At 37.7% G+C, this 25,372-nt stretch overlaps 1 protein-coding gene across 10 annotated transcripts in view; it reads right to left on the reverse strand.

Moving 5' to 3' along the window:
* FBXL13 (F-box and leucine rich repeat protein 13) overlaps positions 1 to 25,372 on the reverse strand; it is a 204,665-nt gene that overhangs the window by 128,262 nt on the left and 51,031 nt on the right. For all 10 annotated transcript variants that reach the window (XM_072791447.1, XM_072791453.1, XM_072791450.1 and 7 more), the window contains 2 exons: positions 3,658 to 3,753; positions 1,088 to 1,220 (listed from right to left, as the gene is read on the reverse strand). In XM_072791447.1, the coding sequence (XP_072647548.1) occupies positions 1,088 to 1,220; positions 3,658 to 3,753 (229 nt within the window). The remainder of the gene's footprint in view (positions 1 to 1,087; positions 1,221 to 3,657; positions 3,754 to 25,372) is intronic.

Below are 25,372 nucleotides of genomic sequence, written 5' to 3' on the forward strand. Positions count from 1 at the left end.
TGTGAGGATTCAAGACAACAGTCTACATAACCTAGAAGAGGGCCTTCTCTAGAACTATGCTGGCATCCTGGTTTGGGACATCCAGCTTCCAGAACTGTGAGAAATAAGTTTCTGTTCTTTATAAGCCACCCAGTGTATGAAAGCTTTTTTTTTTTTTTTTTTTTAATGAAAGTTTATTGTAGCAGCTCAGATTAAGGCAGTCAAAGAAATGTCACAATGAAAGTCCAAAGCTGTTTGGAAAAAATTGGAAATAACTTCAATGTCTATCAGAAGGAAGAAAGTTAAGTAAATTATGCTACATCCATAATATGGAAAATGATTCTAAGTCTTTAAAAATAATTTAGTTGTTCAAAAAATAATAATTTAGTTGTTCTATATATACTGACAAGGAAAGATTTCCAGGCTATAAAAGAATATATAAAAAATATTTCCTTTCATGTTAAAATTTTTAATTGTGTCACATACATGTCAATGTATTTTAGAAAAACAGAAAACTGGTAACAATGAGTATCTTTGAAGAAGCAAATGGGTTTGAGGGAAATAAAGGGAGGTTTTTGTTTAATTGTCTTGTTGGAATTTTTAAATCGAGAATATATTCCTATATATATATATATTTTTTTTGGTAGATGAATTGAGGATATATGGGTAGACAAATGCTAGGCAAAAAAAAGTAGTCAATAAGAATGGACAAAGGAGGGCAGCCCCAGTGGCACAGTGGTTTAGCGCCGCCTGCAGCCTAGGGCATGATCTTGGAGACCCTGGATCGAGTCCCACGTCAGGCTCTCTGCATGATGCCTGCTTCTCCCTCTGCCTGTGTCTCTGCCTCTCTCTCTCTCTGTGTCTCTATGAATAAATAAATAAATAAATAATCTTTAAAAAAATATATAAAAAAAAAAAGAATGGACAAAGGACCAGCTCCCAGAGCATACAGTCCAGTGAGAGCCAATTATACTATAAGCATTTTAAATGTTTTTAATTGGCATTCTTATGGCCTATGACTGTAACTGGTTTCTATTTTATTTATATTTTATTTAATTAAAAATAGGAAAGCAAGACAAAGAGTTATAATAAACATACTCATACTCACTGACAGATCTCAAGGTTTTCGATCGGAGAAGACAACCACGAAAATTCAAACGCAGCACATTTAGACGCCACCTTTGCAAAGTAGACACTATATATTTATCTGTGATTATATTTTTTACTTTGGAAAAATCAATCTAAAAAGGATAAACAAAAGACATTAAGAAATAAGAAAGATCTTTTGCATGTAAAATTTTTTATATTTTTAAAGCATCAAGAAACAGGTTTCTTCATCACATCTCTTTTCACTTATTTCTTTGTGTTCATGATCATTCTGGAGTTTAATTACAAACAGATTTTTTTTTTCATGGTCATTCCCATGTTTAATTACAAACAGATTCCAAATGTCCAGTCCAGGTCGACAGCTGGGAGGGCAGGAGTCTTGCATCTTCCCCACAACAGAGTTGATTGTTGTTGGAGTGGCTTGGCTACCCTGCCATCATCCCAGGTGAGCCCCAAGGCTGCCTGCCCCCCCACTCAGTCAATGAACCCATCCTGGGTTCATAAGGAACGTGTGCCTGCTTCTTTAATCATGAGCAGAGACTGTATGTTAAGTTCTTCACTACAGAGAAGACAGTTTAGAGTGAGAGGTTTACAGTAGCCCTCTCATAACTCATAATTTGGAGAAGGGAGGTCTGGGGAAGAGACCTGAGTGTACCTAGCTAATCACATGAGATTTATGTAAACTCCGAGTGGCTAGGGCCAGTTAATTAATAACATTGATATTGTAGTATTAATAATGTCCTTCAGCTAAAAGATTAAGTTTATGAATTCCAATTTTTTTAAAATATTTTATTTATTTAAGAGAGAGAACAAGTGGGGGTGGGGAGCAGAAGGAGAGGGAGAAGCAGACTCCCCGCTGAGCAGGGAGCCCAACATGGGGCTCAATCCTGGGACTCCAGGATCATGAATTGAGCCAAAGGCAGACACTTAACCAACTGAGCCACTCAGGCACCCCTGAATTTCCAATTTCTCACTGCCTTCTGAATAAAGTTATTTTTTGTGCTAAAATGTTTGTTCTAGTTGTGCCACACTTGAGCACTCACGAATGAAGGTAAAACTAATAGAAGATAAAGGATAATTGTGGAGAGAGAAATTTGCTGAATATAAAGAAACTTAACTTCCTACCCAGGCTTTGTTCTTCACTGACATGTGCTTATATTTTCTCCAACTTTACCTCGTAAGATCTTGGGCAAAAGTAGCAAAAGTACTAGCTTTTCCCACCAGGCTTCTGCAGGATATGTCCTGATCTTAATATTGTACATATTCTTTCTCCTTCTGATCATTTGGGCTCATTTTTTTTTATTTTTTACAGGTTTTCCAAAGCAAAAAGTAATATTTCCAATCTGTCACATAAGAAATATTTATCACTTTAAACCAATGATAAATTTAGCAGTGAGTAGTCTATTTTAACAATCCCTTCAGATGTTTCTGATGCATTCTGAAGATTGGATATCACTGCCTTAAATTAAAAATAAACTTAAGACAGGAATATTAAATTTGGTGGCTAAGATGGGTTAGTTGAGACACAGGCACATTTTCCTCTTGCCATTGATGCACAAGGTGAGAGTGGAATAGTAAAGCGAAGAATGGGATGTCAAGATGTTGACTTGATTTATGAGTGGAGTGGTTCCTTAGTTTCTTTGTCTAAGTTTTAGAATTTATGTGGAACGGTTCCAGCCATCTATTCACAGGCCTGAGCATGTGATGTCATTACTGCTCGGTCATTAGCTATTAAGGAGAGGTGGTAAAGTCAGCTATTTACTGGACACTAGGTGGTTGGGAAAATGTTGCCACTGCAACACTGATTGATGGCAGAAATGATTACAGAGATTAAAGTATCATCCAAGAAACAGAAAAGACATCAAGGACAATTTATGTCTATTTTTTGCTGTTGGCTGAGACCTCTCCCCAGTGTCTCATTGAAATGAGAAATTCTAGGTTATAAGAATGGTATAAAAAAATAGTATAAAAATGGTACAATGACAAGAGTAGTGTAGAGGTACCAGCCTAGAAGTCTATCCTAGAAACTGCCAGAGTGTATGTGTGTCTGTGTGCATGCAGAGACACTCAAGCTTTGTTTACATGTTGTATATTTTAGCCCTATTATATGCTCAGTTTTTTTCCCCATTACTCCATATTTTGTGCTACTTTATGTTTTTCAAACCAAAAATAAGAGCTAATATTTATTGAGTGCTGTTTACACACCAGGCTCCACAGTAAGCACTTTACTTGCATCTCCTCAATTTATGTCCACAGCATCCTGAGTTAGGCAACATTAGGTCTAACTCAGATATAATGGCAATATGTTTCCACCCAAAAAAGAATATTCAATTTGTTTCTGCCATTTAAATTAGGAAATACTAATAATCTCTCTCTTAAAAATAACATTATTATCTTTCTATCTTGTCCTTTGGGCTAGTGCCTGGACAAAAGAGAAACAAATGCACCTACTTTTTTGTGGTCGTATTGGGGGAACAGGGAAAAAAGTAGTCCCTAGTACAGTTGGCTTTATAGCTGGCTGTTCTCCTTTGAGAACTAGAATGAAGATAGCTTTGAGTCATGTCTACTTACACTGTTCCACAGTGAGCTTGCTTGTGTCATCAACATCCAGGAGTGGCAAACTTGACCACATATTACTAATTCTCTTAAAGTGAGGTAGTAGAAAATCTAAACAAAAGAAGAGAAATACACAATTTTGAAAATTATGTGAATTTAGGTGCAAATCTTCCACCTACCTTTTTTTGTTGTTGTTAATGACGATAATGTAAGCCATATGGTAGCAGCTGGGGCTCAAGTGCTGGAATTTTATCTGAACATAGGAATTTTATCTAAAGTACTAGAACTTATCTGATGATGCCTCTGATACAATGTGGTCTTTGCAACTGATAGTCACAGAAGGATGGGGAAGATAGGCAGATTTTCTGACTGCAACTGGCTTTCTGCTAGCAAATGAATCATTTTCCTAAATAGTAGCTGCTACATAGGAGACATTCAATGATTGCTTGCCAATCTCAACTAGATTCTTTTTCAAAGTTAAAGGATGCCTAGGAAAGGTCAATAAACCCATCTTGGCTTCTATTTCTGGAAAAATGGTAGACTAGAAGATCTGCAAATTCTCTTGATACAAAATATGAGTCAATGCTATAACAAAGCTTTTAAAGATTTCTTTAAAAATTTTTTAAATGTCAGCTTTATTGAGCTGTAATTGACATATAAAATTCAAGATATTTAGGCGCCTGGATGGCTCAGTCAGTTAAGTGTCTGACTCTTGGTTTCAGCTCAGGTCATGATCCCAGAGTCTTGAGATCAAGTCCCACATCAGGCTCCATGCTCAGTGTGGAGTCTGTTTCTCCTCTGCCTGCTTGCGCTCTCTCTCTCTCAAATAAATGAAATCTTTTTAAAAAAATAAAAATTAAAAAATTAAAAAGATATTTAATGTGTACACTGTAGTTATTCGATGAACATATAGTGAAAGGATCCACTTTAATTGGCATTAATTAAAGCTAATTAATTAATGCTAATTAAGGTTAATTAATGTATTAATATGTCCATCACCTCACATATTTATCTTTTTTATTTTTGGCAAGAACATTTAAGTTCTACTCTCTTAGCAAATTTCAATTATACAACACAGTATTATCAACTATAATCACCATGTTTTACATCAGATCCTCAGATCTTATACATCGTATAACTCAAAGTTTGTACCCTTTCTCCCAGCCTCTCCCTACTTTCCCTACCCCACAGGCCCTGACAACTACTTTTCTACTCTCTAAAACAAACTTTTTTATAAAAATGTACCTGAGTTTTTAAGAAAGTAAAGAAAATATCCAGGCCCACAATCTTTGTAAATCCAGACTCATAGTAAGGTGTTCATGCTATAGTTGCTCTGGATAAAGGCACAGTGGGGATGGCTGCTGCTTTTCATGACAAACAGATTCAGATTTCACTGGCCATGGAAGGACAGAATAAGTTACAGGCTGTGTAAAGCTAAAAGTCCTAACTGCATCAGAGAGAGAAAGAGAAACAGAATTTGAAATGGGGAAATAGAGAGAGAACTCCTGGATCATTAAACAGAGAGGTTAAAACCACAACAACTACTACCTATTGGTGAGGAAAAAACTAAGGTACTTAGCCCGGGACAAAAAAAAATTCTCAAAGAATTTATAACCAAAGACTATCTATCACGTGGATTAGAATTTGAATTTTAATTATTTGTGGGGTAAATTTGAATTTATTACATTTGTAACTGGATTTTATATATTAACGTGCAAAGAGCTTCCAATAACCTAGTGGTAACTCTAGGAGATTTGACAGAAATAAATACCATCTCTCTAAAGAGACACATCCTCAAACCCTGCCTTATAGGATTCCTACAGATTAATCCCTCCTCCCAAAATGAGCTTTCAATAAAAATTACAAAACACATGAGGGAAAAAAAATCCAAGAGCCAACAACAGACAAAAAATAAATAGCTTCTTTAATCAAATTGTCAGAAAGTAATTATGAAAACATTAAGATGATAAAAGGCTTAGAAAAATAAATTCTTGAGAAAAGCTGTTGTCACAAAAGGACGGAACAGATTGATAAAGGAACCAAATAAAATTCATGGGAATTAAAAATATAATGATTGAAATTAAAAACTCAATGGATGAGTTAAATAAAAGGTGAAACTCAGCTGATATAAAATAATATAAAAGGGGTTAAGAGGCATTACATACCACAAAAAGGCCCAACATTCTATATATATCTTCGTAGAATTTCCAGAGGGAAATAATGGAGAGAATGGAATATAAACAAAATAAAAAATAAAACAGATGAAAATGAGAAGCAACAATTCTCCTGCTCAAGAAGCAAAAGAAATCCCAAACAGGAAAATCAAAAGATACAATGGCGTTGTAGTAAAATTGCAAAAGGCCAAAAGAAAAGGACAGCCTTAAATTCAACCAGATTATCTGGAAAGAATGCCACTTCACAAAAACCAGAAGTCAGCAGAAAATACTTCTCAGCCTCAGACACCACATGCAAATAAATAACAACTCAAGGATGAGCGTTAAGGAAAGGCACTCTGAGACAGAGATTGAGAGTTTATCTGCAATAGACCCTTCACAAAAGAGCTTCCACAGGACGTTGGAATCAGAAAGAGTGAGATGGAAACAGTAATGATGGGCAAAGAAATTAATTAAGTAGAGAGGTAAAGACATTAACCTTAAAAAACATATGACTAGTGGGGGATACGGAAACAAGCTGGGGTAAAAATCCTAGATAGTACTAATATTCGAAGACTGGAGAGAGTAATCAGTTAGTATTTTAAATTCCAGTAATCATGAGGAAGAATGTATAGGTATGGGGATCCCTGGGTGGCTCAGCGGTTTAGCGCCTGCCTTTGGCCCAGGGCACGATCCTGGAGTCCCGGGATCAAGTCCCACATCGGACTCCCTGCATGGAGCCTGCTTCTCCCTCTGCATGTGTCTCTGCCTCTTTCTCCCTCTATGTCTATCATGAATAAATAAATAAAATCTTTAAAAAAAAAAAGAATGTATAGGTAATAATTTTGACATAAATTCATACGTTAAAAATATTTAAGAGAAAGCACTGAAATTGTAGAAATAGAACACATATCCTCTAAAGCATAAAAATGGGAAAAAGCAAATTTTAAAATTTAATAAATAAAGGCAGGAAAGGAGAAAAGAAACATGTAAAAAAGAGGATAAATAGTGTAAAGTTAGAAGAGGATTATGAATCCAGGTATATCTAGTAACAATAAATTTAACAAAATTCACTGGTTAGAAAACAAAGATTATCCCTAATAATGTTTTTGCTTTAATGTTTTCTCTCTGATTTACTAGAGCTATCAACTTCCCTTTCATCTGTCTTCATCATGTTCAATATTGTATTTTAGGTGGATTTTTTTTCACTTTAGATAATATTTATTCCCATTGTAATGAGAAAATTAAGGATGAAAGACTATACGAACCCCTCTCTATGACATGTAGACAGGTGTGATAGAGCAGGAATTCAGGTCTATTTTTTAATTAATTTTTTTTTAAGATTTTACCCATTTATTTGAGAAGGGGGGGGGAGCACAAGAACAGCGAGAAGCAGCAGACTCCCTGCTAAGCAGGAAGCCTGATGTGGGGCTCAATCCCAGGACTCTGGGCTAAAGGCAGGTACTTAACTGACTAATCCAGATGCCCTTAATTTATTTTTTTTAATTGAAATATAGTTGACACACAATGTTACATTAGTTTCAGGTGTACAATACAGGGATTTAACAACTCTATAGGGGCACCTGAGTGGCTCAGTGGTTGGGCATCTGCCTTTGGCTCAGGTCGTGATCCCGGGGTCCTGGGATCGAGTCCCATATCAGCCTCACTGCAGGGAGCCTGCTTCTCCCTCTGCTTATGTCTCTTTAAAAAATAATTAACTCTGTATACAATGCTATGCTTATCACAGGTGTAGGTACCATCTATCACCATGCATTGTTATTACAATATAACTGTATTCCCTATGCTGTGCCTTTTATTCCCCTGGTTTATTCATTCTGCAACTACAAGCCAATACATCCCATTCCCCTTCACCCATTTTGCCCATCCCCCCATGCCCTCCTCTCTGTCAACCATCATTTTTCTGTATTTATGAGTGAGTTTCTGCATTTTGTGGTGTTTTGTTTTGTTTTGTTTCTCCATTTAGGTGAAATTATATGGTATTTGTCTTTCTCTGACTTCTTTCATTTAGCATAATACCCTCTAGGTCAATCCATGTTTCCCACATGGCAAGATCTCATTCTTTTTTTTATGGCTGAGTATTATTTCATTGTTTATGTATACCACATGTTCTTTATCCATTCAACTATCAGTGGACACTTAGGTTGCTTCCATATCTTGGCTGTTGTAAATAATCCTGCAATAAACACACGGGTTCATATATCTTTTTGAATTAGTGTTTTCGTTGGTAAATACCCAGAAGTGAAATGTTTTTTTCAAAGATTTTATTTATTTATTTATTCATGAGAGACAGAGAGAGAGAGAGAGAGAGAGGCAGAGACATAGTAGAGGGAGACATAGCAGAGGGAGAAGTAGGCTCCATGCAGAGAGCCCAACCTGGGACTCGATCCCAGGACTCCAGGATCACGCCATGAGCAGAGGGCAAATACTCGACCACCGAGCCACTCAGGCGTCCCCCAGTAGTGAAATTACTGGATCATTTTTCTTTTCTTTTTTTTTTTTTTTAATATTTTATTTATTTATTTAGGATAGTCACAGAGAAAGAGAGAGAGAGGCAGAGACACAGGCAGAGGGAGAAGCAGGCTCCATGCACCGGGAGCCTGACGTGGGATTCGATCCCGGGTCTCCAGGATCGCGCCCTGGGCCAAAGGCAGGCGCCAAACCGCTGCGCCACCCAGGGATCCTGGATCATTTTTCTATTTTTAATTCTTTGCAGAACCTTCATATGGTCTTCCACAGTGGCTGCACCAAATTACATTCCCACCAACAGTGGGTTCCTTTTTCTCCACATCCTTGCCAGTGGTTGTTATTTCTTGTCTTTTTTATTTTAGCCATTCTAACTGTAAAGACGTAATATCTCATTGTGGTTCTGGTTTGTATTTCCCTGGTGATTAGTGATGTTGAGCATCCTTTCATGAATCTTCTTTGGAAAAATCTCTGTCCAGGTCCTCTGCCCATTTTTAAACTGGATTACTTGATTTTTTGGTTTTGAGCTGTATAAGTTCTTTATGTATTTTGGAAATTAACCCCTTACTGGTTACTATCCCCCTTATATCATTTGCAAATATCTTTTCCCATTCAGTAAATTGACTTGTCATTTTATTGATGGTTTCCTTTTCTGTGCAAAAGCTTTTTATTTTAGTGTAGTTCCAGAAGTTTATTTTTGCTTTTGTCTCCTTGTAAGGAGACATATCCATAAATATGCAGCTAAGACTGATGTTTTGGGTTTTTTTTAAGATTTTATTTATCTATTTATGAGAAACACAGAGAGAGTGAGAGAGACAGAGACACAGGCAGAGGGAGAAGCAGGCTCCATGCAGGAGCCTGATGTGGGACTTGACCCCAGGACTCCAGGATCACTCCTTGGGCCAAAGGCAGGCGCTAAACCGCTGAGCCATCCAAGGATCCCAAGACTGATGTTTAAGAAATAACTGCCTTTATTTTTTCTAGGAGTTTTATGGTTTTGGATCTCACAGGTAGGTCTTTAATTTATTTTGAATTTATTTTTGTGTATGGCTTAAGAAAGTAATTCAGTTTCGTTATTTTGTGTGTGGCTGTCAAATTTTCCCAGAACCATTTATTGAAGAGACTGTTTTTACTCTATTATACATTCTTGCTTCCTTTGTTGTAGATTAATTGACTATATAAAGCATGGGTTTATTTCTAGGCTTTCTATTAAGTTCTGTTGGTCTATGTGTTTTAGTGCCAGTACCATACTGTTTTGATTATTATAGTTTTGTAATATATCTTGAAATCTGGGATTGTGATACTTCCAGCTTTGTTCTTCTTTCTTAAGATTGCTTTGTCTATTTGCGGTCTTTGGTAGTCCCGTACAAATTTTAGGATTATTCACTTTAGTTTTGTGAAAAATACTATTGGTGTTTTGATACAGATTGCATTGAAGCTCTAGTGTAGATACCTTAATAATATTAATTCTTCTAATTAATGAGCACAGTATATCTTTTCATTTGTTTGTGTCATCTTCAATTTCTTTCATCAATGTTTTATAGTTTTTGAAATCAGGTCTTTCACTTCTTTGGTTAATTTACCCCTGGGTACTATGGTCTTTTTGGTACAACTGTAAGTGGAATTGTTTGCTTAATTTTTCTTTCTGCTACTTTGTTATCAATATATAGAAATGCAATAGATTTCTGCCTGGGTGGCTCAATTAGTTGAGCATCCGACTCTTGATTTTGGCTCAGGTCATGATCTTAGGGTTGTGGAATCAAGCCCTGCATTGGGCTCCATGCTCCACATGGAGTGTGCTCAAGATTCTCTCCCTCTCCCTCTGGCCCCCACCCACCTGCATGGTAAATAAATAAATAAATAAATAAATAGTAACAGATTTCTGTATATTAATTTTATAACCTACAACTTATTCATTTACTACTTCTAATAAATTTTTGGCAGTCTTTAGGGTTTTCTATGCATAGTATCATGTCATCTGCAGATACTGACAGTTAAACTTTTTCCTTAACAATTTGGATGCCTTTTATTTCTTTTTCTTATCTGATTGCTACAACTAGGATTTCCAATACTGTGTTGAATAAAACTGGTGAAAGTGGACATCCTTGTCTTATTCCTAATCCTAGAAAAAAAAGTTCTCAGTTTTTCACCACTAAGTACAATGTTAGTTGTGAGTTTGCCATATATGGCCTTTGTTATGTTAAGGTATGGTCCCTCTAAACTCACTTTGTTGAGAATTTTTATCATGAATGGATGTTGAATTTTGTCAAATGCTTTTTCTACATCTATTAAGATGATCAGATGACTTTATCCTTAGTTTTGCTGATGTGGTATACACATTCATTGATTTGCAAATATTAATCCTTGTATTCCCAGGATGAATCCTATTTGGTCATGTTGAATATCCTTTTAATGTATTGTTGAATTTGGTTTGCTAATATATTACTGAGGGGTTTTATTGGACCTATGTTCATTAGGGATGTTGGTCCATAGTTTACTTCTTTTTTATTTCCTTTGGCTTTGGTGTCAGGATAATGCTCACCTTGTGGAATATATCTAGAAGCTTTCCTTCCCCTTCTATTTTTGGAATAGTTTGAGAATATTAAACTATTAAATGTTTAGTAGACTTCACCTGTAAAGCCATCGGGTCCTGGACTTCTGTTTTGGGGGAGCTTTTTGATTACTGATTCAATTTTGTTACCAGAAATTGGTCTGTTCGGATTTTTTATATCTTCCTAATTCATTTTTGGAAGCTTATACATATCTAGAAATTTATCCATTTCTTCTAGGTTGTATAATTTTTTGGCATATAATTTTTGTTGTAGTCTTTTAAACTTTTTTAAAATAATTTCCCATTCAGTAAATTGACTTGTCATTTTATTGATGGTTTCCTTTTCTGTGCAAAAGCTTTTTATTTTAGTGTAGTTCCAGAAGTTTATTTTTGCTTTTGTCTCCTGTAAGGAGACATATCCATAAATATGCAGCTAAGACTAATGTTGCTTACTCTCTGTGTGTTTATGTGTTTCCAACTTTTTTCTTGTAAATAATTTCTATTTTCATACCACTATGTTAAAAAAGATGCATGACATGATTTTAATCTTCTAAAATTTATTGAGACTTATTTGGGGCCTAATATGTGATATATCCTGGAGAATGTTCTATGGGCACTTGAAAACAATGTGTTTCTGTTGTTTTGATGGGATGTTCTGTATTTATCTGCTAAGTCCATCTAGTCTAACATGTCATTCAAAGACCCTGTTTTCTTATTTATTTTATCTCTAGGCGATCTATCCATTGATGTAAGTAGGACGTTAAAGTCCCCTCCCTACTATTATTGTGTTACTATCAATTTCCTTCTTTATGTTTGTTAATATTTACTTTATATGTTGACGTCCTTCAGTGTTGAGTACATGGATATTTACAATTTTTAAAAAGTTTTTATTTATTTATTCATAGAGACACAGAGAGAGGCAGACACATAGGCAGAGAGAGAAGCAGGCTCACTGCAGGGAGTTGATCCTGGGCCCCTGAGATCATGACCTGAGCCGAAGGCTGATGCTCAACCACCTCTTGTTGGATCTATTTCAGGAGGATTTTTTAAAAGATTTTATTTATTTATTCATGAGAGACACAGAGAGAGAGAGAGGCAGAGACATAGGCAGAGGGAGGAGCAGGGTCCACAAAGGGAGCCTGCTGCGGGACTTGATCCTGGGACACCAGGGTCATGCCCTGGGCCAAAGGCAGGCACTAAACCACTAAGCCACCCAGGCATCCCTATTTCAGGAGGACTTTTAAAGCTTATCTGATATAGAGGGTTACTACATTACAAATAAAGGAAACAATTCAAACAATTCTCTAAAGATTTATAATAATTCTAAATGTGTAAGCCTCCAATAACACAGCCACAAAGATACAAGGAGAAATTGACAGATCCACAATCACAATGAAAAATTATATCAAATATCTTAATTGTTAATAAATCAGTGTGAGGAAATAAATCTTCCCTGAATTTTTCAGTGCTTCAAAAAAAGCTCTAGCCTCTGGAAGCACAGAAACTTCACTTCCTCCAAAGTTTCCTTTCCATATACCATGGGGATTAGATCTATAACTATTTGTCCACTTGTCTAGTTAATTTCTCTGATCTAAAATGTAGTAACACTTCTGTTGTTTCTGTAAGAAGGTCAAATGGTTATAGTTTGGCCTCTAGGTCAAGCTCCCAAAATGCTAGGAAGATCCCCAGTAATTTTCATGTAAAGGAGGTATGTGTCTCATTCAGGACCTGGAAGACATCTCTAGGTCATAAAAACTAGAGACACTGGGGCTACCTAGCCCTTGAAGAGGTGTATTTATGAGAAGTCCCGCCTCCCTCTTTTACCTACAAGGACCTATGTCATTATACTGAGTCCACCCAGACACTCAAGGATAAATTTATCAAGGATAAATTTATCATCTTAAGTCTTTAACTTAACCACATCCACAGAGACTCTTTTGCCATTTAAGGTAACATATGCTCAGGTTCTAAGGATTACGATATTAATTGTAATTGATATTATTAATTGTATTTGTTAAACTTCACTTCTTTTTTCTTTTTATTCTTTTTTTTTAATTTATTTTTTATTGGTGTTCAATTTACTAACATACAGAATAACCCCCAGTGCCCGTCACCCATTCACTCCCACCCCCCGCCCTTCTCCCCTTCTACCACCCCTAGTTCGTTTCCCAGAGTTAGCAGTCTTTACGTTCTGTCTCCCTTTCTGATATTTCCCACACATTTCTTCTCCCTTCCCTTATATTCCCTTTCACTATTATTTATATTCCCCAAATGAATGAGAACATATAATGTTTGTCCTTCTCCGACTGACTTACTTCACTCAGCATAATACCCTACAGTAAACTTCACTTCTTAAGCTGTGTGGTGATTACACAAGTATTCATTATATTTCTTTGCATGCCTAAAATATTTTAATAATCTCAGTTTTGAATAAAATACTCAGGAATAAGTTTAACTAAGGAGGTAAAAGACTAGTACACTGAAAACTATAAAGCATTATTAAAAGAAATTAAAGAAGACCTAACTTAAGTCCATATTCATAGACTAGAAGACATAATATAAATAAAAATAAATGGAACTAAGTTAAAATTTGAAGTCTACCAATGAACAAAAAAATACCAATAGGCCCACAGAGAGTTTTTACAAGAGTATCCTATCAAATATTCAAGGAATACGCAATTTAATAAGAAAAATATTAAGATGTCAGTACTGCCCAAAGTGATCTATAGATTCAATTCAACCTTATGAAAATTCCAATAGTTCTCTTTTCAGAAATGGAAAAGCTGATCTTCAAATTCATATGGAATTTCAAGATGCCCCAAATAGTTAAAGAGTTTTCAAAAAGAAAAATAAAGTTGGAGAACCCACACGTCACAATTTTAAAACTTAACTACACTGCTACAATAATCAAAATAGCATGGTACTAGCATAAGGATAGACACAAAGACAAACGTAGTTGGATTGAGGGTCCATAAATAAACCTATACATCTATGGTCAATTGACTTTTGACAAGGATGCCAAGGCCATTCAATAGGGCAAAGACAGTCTCTTCAATAAATGATGCTGAGACAGTTGGATATCCAAATGCAAAACAATAAATTTGGATACCTACCTCATATGATTATAAAGTAGGTTAAATTACTCAAAATGGATCAACAACCCAATATAAGAGCTAAGAACTATAAAATTCTTAGAAGAAAACATAGGGGTAAACCTTTATAACTCTGGGTTTTGCAAGGGATTCTTAGATATGACACTAAAGGCATGATCAGAGAAGGAAAATATAAATCACATTTCATCAAAATTTAAAACTTTTGTGCAGGGACACCTGGGTGGCTTGGTGGTTGAGTGTCTGCCTTTGACTCAGGGCATGATCCTGGGGATCCGGGATCAAGTCCCACACCACGCTCCTGTGGAGAGTTTGCTTCTCCTTCTGCCTGTGTCTCTGCCTCTTTCTCTCTCTGTCTCACATGAATAAATAAATAAAATCTTTTAAAAAAAATAAAACTTTTGTGCATTAAAGGACTTTATCAAGAAAGTAAAAACTTTACCTTTTTGTCTACATGTACCATAAAGGAAAAAATATGCTACCAATTTAGTCAGCTATTGAAATGGCCAGGAATCACTGGAAAGGTACTATGGTGGATCAAATGGCCTGAAAACTATACTTGTACAGATTTGTAAATATATTTGTATATATTTGTGGGTTTTTTCTTTAAGTAGGCTCCATACCTAGCGTGGAGCCCAACACAGGGCTTGAAATCATGACCCTGAGATTAAGACCTGAGCTAAGATCAAGAGTTGGATGCTTTGGGCAGCTGGGTGGCTCAGCAACTGAGCATCTGCCTTTGGCTCATGTCATGATCCCAGGGCCCTGAGATCCAGTCCCACATCAGGCTCCCCACAGGGAGCTTGCTTCTCCCTCTGCCTATGTCTCTGCCTCTCTCTGTGTGTCTCCATGAATAAATAAATAAAATATTTAAAAAAAAGAAAAAAGAGTTGGATGTTTAACCAACTGAACCACTCAGGCAGCCCTACTTGTATATTATTTTTTTAAGAGAGAAGCATTATGAAAGGTTCTATGCCCAGAGGTAAAAGCAACCTGGAAAAGAGAAGCAGCAGCACAGAATAGCAGTAGAAGAGAGCCAAACTTCTGAGAGTATAAGAGATACAAAAACCTGTGTAAGAATTGTGTAAGAACAACTTAAAGGAGAGGGAGGCCAGGAAGTGAAGCCCTAAGGGCAGCAAACTGTATAGAACTAATGAAGACATAAAGTCAATAAAGGGAGCACCTCTAAGTACCCCCAACATATAGGCAGTGGACACAAGAGCACAGTTGCTCAAGGTGGACTGAGCCTTTATTCACTGGGCCTTTATTCCTCAGGCACCACTACTCCTGAAGGTTACTATCTTAGTTTCCTAAGGCTGCTGTAACAAATTACCACAAACTGAGTGGCTTAAAATATCAGAAATGTATTCTGTGACAGTTCTGGAAGCCAGAAGTCTGAAACCAATGTCAGCTGAGCCATACTCCCTTTGAAGGCTCAAGGGGAGGATCCTTCCTTGCCTCTTCCTAGCTTCTGGTGGTTGCCAGCATTCCTTTGGCATTCCTTGGCTTGGAGTTCTATCACTCCAGTCCTTGCCTGTGTCATCACATGGCCCTCCCTCTTATGTGTATCTGTATATCTGAATATCTGAATCTCACTCTCCTTTCTCTTATGAAGATATGAGTTCTTACATTTAGGACCCACCCTAATCAAGCATGACCTCACCATAGCTAATTACAACTATTTCCAAATAAGATTACATTCTGAGGTTCTCCTTGGATGTGAATTTTGAATTTTGAGGGGATTACTCAACCCAATATAGCTCCTCTGAGTCTGTTTCCTCATCTACAAAACAAAGGTCTTTGATGAGATAGTCTCTAGAGGCCAATTCACTGAATACTGAAAATTTTGTGTTACTTTTATGATTTGTGGCCAGATAGTCAATACTAGGCTCCTAACTGTATTCCTATTACGTAATCTTTAATGTCACATTTTTTTTTAGATTTTTAATTTATTTATTCATGAGAGACACACACAGAGAGAGGCAGAGACACAAGCAGAGGGAGAAGCAGGCTCCATGCAGGGAGCCCGATGTGGGACACGATCCTGGGTCTCCAGGATCATTCCCTGGGCTGAAGGCAGGCCCTAAACCGCTGAGCCACTAGGGCTGCCCTTTAATGTCACATTTAAAAGGTTTATTTTCTCCCTACCCAGTGATTATTTTCAGCTATGAATTTTAAAAGTATATTATTCATAACCAAAAGAAGTCCATACTTAATTGGATTGTACCTATCCTCTAGATGCAAATTCTTACATAAGTGGAGACACACTTTGAGAGGCATATATAGATTCTTATTTAGATAGTAAAGAAGAAAGGAGCTATTAGAAGACCACCTAAATGCCTTTTCCAAAATGTAGTTATTAATGTATTCACTAGTGAACCAATTCTCATTGCTAAGTACCTACCCTATTCTATGACAACCATACCTCACTAACTCCATAGAACTTTGCCCAGAAATATTTACAAGGCAGGTGTTCCACATCTCCATGTGGAATAATCTTTTGTGAAGAATTTAAGTGCAACTACCATGAACTTATACTTTCTCCTAGGGAGTCTTGCCATTGTTATATAATATATAGTGAGAGTTTAAAAACCTTCATATGTATTTGCACTTGGAAAAACTAGAACATAACTTCACAGGGAACATGGGCTGTTGCCAACATGAAACCCTGGGAAGAATATCAGGGCAAGTGAGTGTGGATTCCTAATTCAATTCCATAGATACTACGTGGTTGTTCTGTGTAAGACATTCTAACCAAAAAATCTGGTAATATGCGACAGAGAAAAAGGGGAAGTTATAAGAAAACCATAGGCCACTGAAACTGTATATAATTATGAAGTATGAGGCTACTCAATCATCCTAGGCAATATGTATCAGTTCTTCACTATGTGCCGGTGGCGGGGGGGGTGGCGGTTGGATTTTTAAGAGAAGTAAGCACATTTAGTGGCCCGTGAACAAACAGTGAAGTGGGCAAGAGGAACGAAAGCCCACATCACATGGGAAAGGAAGGGATGTCGGGTAGAGGATAAAAGAGGAGAGAAGAGCCTTTCACCCCTAATAGGGAGAGAACGAAACAAAAATAATTTACAAATGCAAGGAAGCCTACTTCTGCCCCTTGAAACGGGTCCTGAGAGTAACGATCCCAACTAAGAAATACTGAGGCAACTGCAAGAAGAGTCTTCCTAGAGTCTGAGACTTTTGACAACCCCTGCCGACTCCTCACTCCTCCTAACTCATGTGGGGATGCCGGACACTTGGTATACTTGTGGTTCTTGGGATGAGGAGAGCATGAAATACCGACAGCAAACTGAAGCACCAGAAGCAGGTATCTGCATTTTGACCTCAAGTGATAGAACTAGGATCCATGGGAGGGTCAGCAGCCAACAGATTTCAGCTTTAGGTAAGGAAAGGCCTCCATAGGCTAGTCCGTGCTAGCACAAAGGCTCTACAACGCTAAGATTTTTGTCATTCTCTGCTCTCCGAAACAAGAGAGTACCAAAGGAAGAGACTTGACAATGCTTATGATGAGAACTAAACATATTCCGTAAGCCCCTGTGGTGTTAGATTGGGATTGGGGTGTCAGCACACATGTTCACACAAGAACAGGGAGGAGGAGCTAAAATGGAGCGGACTGAGGAGGAGGGGTGCCTATGCACAGACTCTGATAGAACATTGGGCGTGTTACTGAGGGGACACAGACTCAGGGTGGAGAGGCCTGGTGGAAGAGATGAACTTCCTTCCAGCACAAAAATTCTAACATTTTATAATTCAGTGCCTCTGAGACAGATCAGCTCTCAAAGAAAAGAACTTCGTTGGGGATCCCAGGATGGCTCAGTCATTGAGCACCTGCCTTTGGCCCAGGGTGTGATCCTAGGGTCTTGGGATCGAGTCCCACGTCGGGCTCCCTGCATGAGGCCTGTTTCTCCCTCTGCCTGTGTCTCTGCCTCTCTCTCTCTCTTTCTATTCATTTATCATGAATAAATAAATAAAATATTAAAAAAAAAAGAAAAGAAAAGAACTTCGTGAGAACTAAATCTATTCCCCAGCAATACCAACACACCCTACTTTTTTGTTAGATTGCCTGGATAGTAATGCATTTCATGTGGGAGTCTTGCTGCAAGAACAGTGGAAACCAAACAAAAATAAATCCAGACACTATTGGCACTAGAGGAAAAAAAGCTACAGTATAAATCTTCTAAATTAGACACAGTTCATGCATGACAGAATTATGTGACAGCAAGCACCATCAAATAACAGCAAGACCTCCTCAGCAACTGGATAGCACTTAATCTACAAGATGCTTTTACACACATACTTCCAGGTCACCCTGCAAGGACTCTGTTAATGAGAAGCATAACCAAGAGACCATACCTGAGGGCTGGAGAAATGGAAAAGATCCTTTCCCTTGATGAAAAATAAAATATAATAAAAATTAAAAGTTCCCACTTTGGTCTACCATACATAATGGGCCTTCAGGTAGGCCTGTTAGTCTCTCCAAGAGCAAAGAAGAATGATGGAGAACGTAGATCTCTTCCTCTTTCTAAAGCCATTTAGTTTTTTTTTTTTTTAATTTATTTATGATAGAGAGAGAGAGAGAGGCAGAGACACAGACAGAGGGACAAGCAGGCTCCATGCACCAGGAGCCTGATGTGGGACTCGATCCCGGGTTTTCAGGATCACGCCCTGGGCCAAAGGCAGGCGCCAAACTGCTGCGCCACCCAGGGATCCCCTCTAAAGCCATTTAGTAGGGCTAACAAAGTAGGCATCTATACGGAATGTGGGTAGTTGTGTCTCCTAGAGGAGGGTGTTAGAACCCAAGCAAAGTTAGAGTCCACTTAGAAGGGCTCCCCAGTGCTGATGTCCACACTTCACTTGAGGAAGCAGGCATCCAAGTGAGGCAGGGAAGAGGGGTTTGGGCTACAGTAGGGAAGGGGCATGGAGTGGAATGTGGGAGCCCCAACAGTGTGAGAAGACCAGTTTGGCACAGGACTAGAGCCTAAGTGCATGGGAAAGTGGTCAGGTCAAGGAGTGGTGACACCAGGGGAAATAAAACAGGTGGTCACAACAGGGGGTGGAGGTAGAGTTTAGTGATATAAGAAGCTCATCTATCGGCATTTGAATGGCTCAGTTGGTTGAGTGTCAGCTCAGATCATGATCTCAGGGTCATGAGATAGAACCTCGCATTGGGCTCTACACTCAGTGCAGAGTCTACTTGAGATTCTCTCTCTCCCTCCCCCTCTTCTCTCTCTCTCTCTCTCTCTCAAATAAATGACTACATCTTTTTAAAAGAAGAAGAAGAAGAAGAAGAAGAAGAAGAAGAAGAAGAAGCAGCAGCTGCTGCTGCTCATCTATTTACTCATGGGATCAGGGACTAGCCTGTGTGAAATGTCAATATCAAAAGACTGTAAGGGGGTATTTGCACAGGAAAGGAGGCCACAGCAATGGGATTTTAGTACATATAAGGAGGGGGTAGACAGATCAAATAGGTAAAAATATTAGGAAGATGAGAACCAGGCTTCTCACTCTAGGACAGATAGTTACAAGTATGGAAAAGAAGACTTTAGTGAATTTTGTAGTGTTAGATTGGAATTGGTGGGCAATCATGGTTTTTAATGTACATAATCTGATAGACAGGTGAGGCTGAGTGGGAAAACCTTCCCTTGAAGCTCATGGAGAGTGAATTTTTGAACCAAATCAAGGTACTGTTTGCAAGAAAGAGGGGGAGATATTGACTCTTAAGTAGCAAACATCCTTCCAGTCATTGCCCAGTAGATAGTTTATCAAAGTAGAAAGCAAACGTCTTTGACTCCAGAGCATTTTCTCCAATTCTTTGAATCCCTGGGTGTTACCCACAAACCTATAGCAACTAACCTAGAGTGATCCCCTAGAAGTCAACAAACTTTTTCTGAAAAGGACCAGATAGTAAATATTTTAGACTTTGTGGAACAAGAAGCAATGTTCTAAACTCTTTGAGCAACTGTTCACCACAAGGTAAATGGTCTTTTTTTTTTTTTTACCTTTTTTTTTTTAACATTTAACATTTGAAAATTAAAAAAAAGAAAAAAAAAACATATTCTTAGTTCAAAGTCAACACAAAGACAGGGGCTACATTTGTTCCTCAGGGCATAGTTGGCCAACCCTGCTGTAGACCACCCACATCCCCCACATGCCTGTGATGGGTCTAGCTTAGATGCTCTCTGGGGACCTAATGTGCCAAATCTATGGCATCTGCAAGAATCCTTGGGGGCAAGCCAAACTTTTAAACCTACTTAATTCTTGTTATCCCTGCTGAGGGCAACCTATGTCCTGAAACACCCATTTCATCAGAATAAATAGAGCCAAAGTTAGGAACAAAAAAATGAAAATTCCCAAGAGATATTTTTGGTGACACTGTATTTGCCTCAAAAGGGCCAGTTTTCACAATTCTCAGATAGTAAAAGTAAAGTTCTGTTAGAATGTGAATGTATTTAAGCCTTCACTTGTAATGTAGGTCACTGTAGGCAGTTTGGGCATAAGCATTTTTAAATGTCACGGTAAACCTCTAGGGTCCATTCCACCATTGACTGTCTACCACTGGGAGTGTTTAGTATTGGTTTGGTCTTAGTCTAGTTATGTTTAGTATTGGTAGGACTATTCACAAACATTACATCTTGTATCAACTCTATCCCCAATATCCCCAATATATTATCAGGAAAATCAAAGAGTAAATTACCTGCTGTAGGTTACACAGTGTCTCAGCTTGGGTTGCTACAACAAAGTACCATAGACTAGGTGGCTTAAACAACAGGCATTAGTTTGTCACAGTTCTGAAGACAAGGAAGTCCAAGATCAAGGTACTGACAGATTTGGTTCTTGGTAAGGTCTCTCTTTCCTGCAGACAGCTGCCGCCTTTTGTTTTGTTTTGTTTTTTAGATTTTATTTATTCATGAGACACACAGAGAGAGGCAGAGACACAGGCAGAGGGAAAAGCAGTCTCCATGCAGGAAGCCCGATGTGGGACACAATCCCAGGACCCCGGGATCACGACCTGAGCCAAAGGCAGATGTTCAACTACTGAGCCACCCAGGTACTCCAACAGCTACCTTCTTGCTGTGTCCTCACATGGCTGAGATAGGAAGCTCTGGTATCTCTTCCTCTTCTAAGGACACTAATTCCACTATGGGGGCCCCAATCCTCATGACTTCATCTAAACCTAATTACCTCCCCAAGGCCCCACTTCCTAATACCATCTCACTGAGAGTTAATGCTTTACCATATTAATTTGGTGGGGGAACAAACATACAGCCCATAACATGCAGTTATCCAGAGCTGGGATTCATACTCTGGTTCACAAGATTCATTTCCTTTATACAAGTTCCAGAGAAATCTTACACCATTTTAGAATAGTAGATTCTACTATTCTATTCTACTATTCTATAATAGTAGTCCTGCCTGACTGCCATCCTGCCAAGAATAGAATGAGTTTATTTATCTGTAAAACACCTTTCAGCATAAAATTCAATCTTTACCATCTGAACTCTATTTTTAACATTTTCCCAAATGCTCATAATTATTGGACATTTTCCAATCATAAACTACTTGACATTATGTAATGATGATTTTCTTTATTTTTGCTGACAGATTTTTCTAAGATATTCATGACAAAATTCTCCAAGCATCCATTTACTTGAAGACAGAATTTGTTCAAAAGCAAACCTCTGTTGTTTAATGAAGTCATTTTCTTCACCCAAAATAAAAATGAAACTTTGACCAGTACAACAAGGTCAGGTTTTTTGTTCCTTGTTTAAACTAACCATTCCTTTTTGCACAACATCTAGTGTCAAAAAATACAACAACACTTCAACTTCTAAATACTTAGAGGACAATTTAACCACATCCCATTAGAAACAGAACTCCTAAGAGTAAAGCACTTAACAATTAAACAATCTGCTTCCATGGCTAAATTGCATGTTATGTTTAAAACTTAATCTTTAAAATTTTTAAACATTAATATAACACTGGGCTATTCTTAGCAATTATCTTGTTCTGCTTACACAAAGTAGGGCTTTTTATAAAAGTTATTTTTTGTTTTTAATGCAGTATTTCTGATGCATAAAATGGTAGATATTCTAAAAATTCTTAAAAATAAAAATTCTTCTCATGTATAGAGAATTTGAAGGGAAAAATAATTCATATCTAAGTTTTTCACTCTAGTTTTCCCTATCTTAAACTTATCCTCAAAAAAGATACATGATCCCTAGAAGACAATATCCTAAAAACAGTTCTATATGTTTCCCAAATGCCATTAAAATACTGGGGATCCCTGGGTGGCTCAGCAGTTTAGCACCTGCCTTCGGCCCAGGGCATGATCCCAGAGTCCTGGGATGGAATCCCACATCGGGCTCCCTGCATGGAGCCTGCTTCTCCCTCTGCCTGTGTCTCTGCCTCTGTGTGTGTGTGTGTGTGTGTGTGTGTGTGTCTCATGAATAAATAAATAAAATCTTTTTTTAAAAAGGTCAAAATACTGTTTAGCTTCCATATGGGTCTGAGCCATGGTGGTGATAGTCCAACACTCAAGCACTGGATCCCAGGGACATATAAACCAATATTTCTGTAAGTGTTCCTCAAAATATTAAAAAATATTTTGTAGGGGAAAAAATGATTGCATGGCCAAATAAGTTATGGAAATTCTGATCAAAACCAAGTAAAACATTATGAAACATTTAAGCACATAAAGAAAGAAAGAAATTGATAAAAGTACATATCCACTAAGTTAATTAAACAAATATTACCCTTTTAGAAACTAAAGAACTTTTCTTTAGGACCCTCTTCATACCTACAAAGACAATGACATTAACCTTTTACTATGGACCTCATTGTGCTTTTTGTTTGTTTTTTTAATGAAAATTCTCTATCTCCCAGCTTCCAGGATATCAATTATCCATTCTTGTTTTTCCTTAATTCTCCATTCCTGGTTCTCTGCTCCGTCCATTTGTCCCTATATCAGTCTAAAGAAACAGAACCAACAGGAGATATCTATCAACCAATGATGATAGATAGATAGATAGATAGATAGATAGATAGATAGATGATAGATAATAGATAATCTCCAACCTCTTATGATGGTTCAACTCAAGATTTTTCAACTTTACAATGGTTGAAAGCCATATGCATTTAGTAGAAACTGCTTCAAATTTTGAATTTGGATTTTTCCCCTAGCTGTGTGATATGATCCTAGCAGCAAGCCACAGCTCCTAGTCAGCCATATGATCACAAGGCTAAACAACCAATATACTTACAACCATTCTTTTTTTAAATTTCAGTATAGTATTGAATACATTGCATGAGATATTTAAAATTTGATTCTAAAATAGGCTTTGTGGTCGATGATTTTGACCAACTATAGGCTAATGTAAGTGTTCCAAGCATATTTAAAGTAGGCTAGGCTAAGCTGTGATGTTCTACAGGTTAGGTGTATTAAATGCATTTTTAACTTATGATATTTTCAACTTATGATGAGTTTATTGGGACATAACCCTATCATAAATTGAGAAAGATCTGTTCACACGTATGTGTGTGTGTGTACATCTATCTATATATTTTTTAAGTTTTTTTTTACTCTAAGAAATTGGCTCCCACAATTATGGAGGTTGAGAAATCCAAGATCTATAGTCAGCAAGCTGGAATCCCAAGAGATCCAATGGTGTAGATTCTGTGTGAGTTTGAGGGCCTGAGAAGCAGGAAAGGCAATGAATAGTATAAATTCCAGTGCTAGTCTGAGTCAAAAGGCAGGAGAAGACTGATGTCCCACTCAAAGACAGTCAGATATGGAAAGAAATCTTTTTTAGTCGACTTTTATTGTAGTCAGTCCTTCAATGGATTAGATGATACCTGCCCACACTACGGCAGTGAGGCGTGAGGGTGAGGGCCATCTGCTTTGCTCAGTGTACTAATCCAAAAATTAATCTCAGTTAGAAGCATCCTCACATACATAACCAGAAATAATGTTTAGCCAAATATTTGGGCACCTCACAGCCTGTTCAGGTTGACACATAAAAGTAACCATAACAGTCTCCAGTTGGCTTCCCTGCCTTTTCTCAAATTATGAGTATTCCCTAAGACTCACTCTTTGGCACGAGCAAATTTTTAAAAATTCTCTCCTTCAAAGAGTTCATTCATTCTGAGGGTTTATATGATGTTTTATTTATTACAACTATCTAAACAAAAATTTTAATGCTGTACTTTCACTAAGAAGGGAAAGGAAGCTGTACAGAGGTAGAAATTTATATTTGTTGTGCATTTCCTCTGTGCTATGCATTTCATTTTAACTATTACATGTCCTTTATTATCTTGGTTTAAAGAAGAAGGGACCTATCTCCACACCATTTTCTAGTTCTACCTGGATTTAATTACAAGATACCCAGTTAAATTTGAATTTTACATAAAAAAGAAATAAATTTAAAAAAATTAAAAAAAAATTTAAAAAATTTAAAAAAAATTAAAAAAAAAAAGAAATAAATTTTTGAAGATTTTATTTATTGAGAGAGAGAGAGAGAGAGAGAGAACACAAGCAAGGGAAGAGGAAGAGCAGAGGGAGAGGGATAAGCAGGCTCCCCACTGAGCAGGGAGCCCGACTTGAGGCTCGATCCCAGGACCCTGAGACCATAAACTAAGCTGAAGACAGACGCTTAACCGACTGAGCCACCCAGGCTCCCCAAAATGAATAAAATTTTAATATAATTACCACATAGTGTATAGGACAAACTTAAACTAAAAAAAGAAAAGAGGGGCACCTGGGTGGCTCAGTCAGTCAAGCATCTGCCTTCAGCTCAGGTCACGATCCCAGGGTCCTGGGATGGAGCCCCATCTTGGGCTCTCTCCTCAGCGGGGAATCTGTTTCTTCCTCTCCTGCTGCTCATTCTCCTGCTCATGCTCTCTCTCTCTCTCTCTCTCAAATAAGTAACATCTTTTTTTAAAAAAGAAAAGAAAGAAAGAAAAGAAAACAGGGCACCTGGGTGGCTCAGTTGGCTAAGTGATAAACTCTTGATTTCAGCTCAGGTCATGATCTCAGGGTCTTGGGATTGGGTCCCAGGTTAGGCTGCATACTCAGCGAAGAGGCTGCTTAAGGAAGGATTCTCCTTCTTCTCCCTCTGCCCCTCCCCCACTCATGCTCACTCCCTCTCTCTCAAACAAATAATTCTTTTAAAAAGAGAAGACAGTTTTATCTGAAATTCAAATTTAACTGAGTACCTTGGGTTTGTTTTTGTTTTTGTTTTTTTTTTTTGAGAGAAAGAGAGAGAGCACACATGCATGTGCCAGGGGGTGGGGCAGAGGGAGAGAAGTAATCCCAAGCAGGGTCAACTCCCAGCGTGGAGCCTGATTTGAGGCTTGAGATCATGACCCCAACTGGAATCAAAAGCCTGATGCTGAATCTACTGAGCCACCCAGCCCCC

Source organism: Canis lupus, chromosome 21 (genome assembly GCF_048164855.1).
Source record: "Canis lupus baileyi chromosome 21, mCanLup2.hap1, whole genome shotgun sequence".
In the NCBI taxonomy this organism is placed as follows: Eukaryota; Metazoa; Chordata; class Mammalia; order Carnivora; family Canidae; genus Canis; species Canis lupus.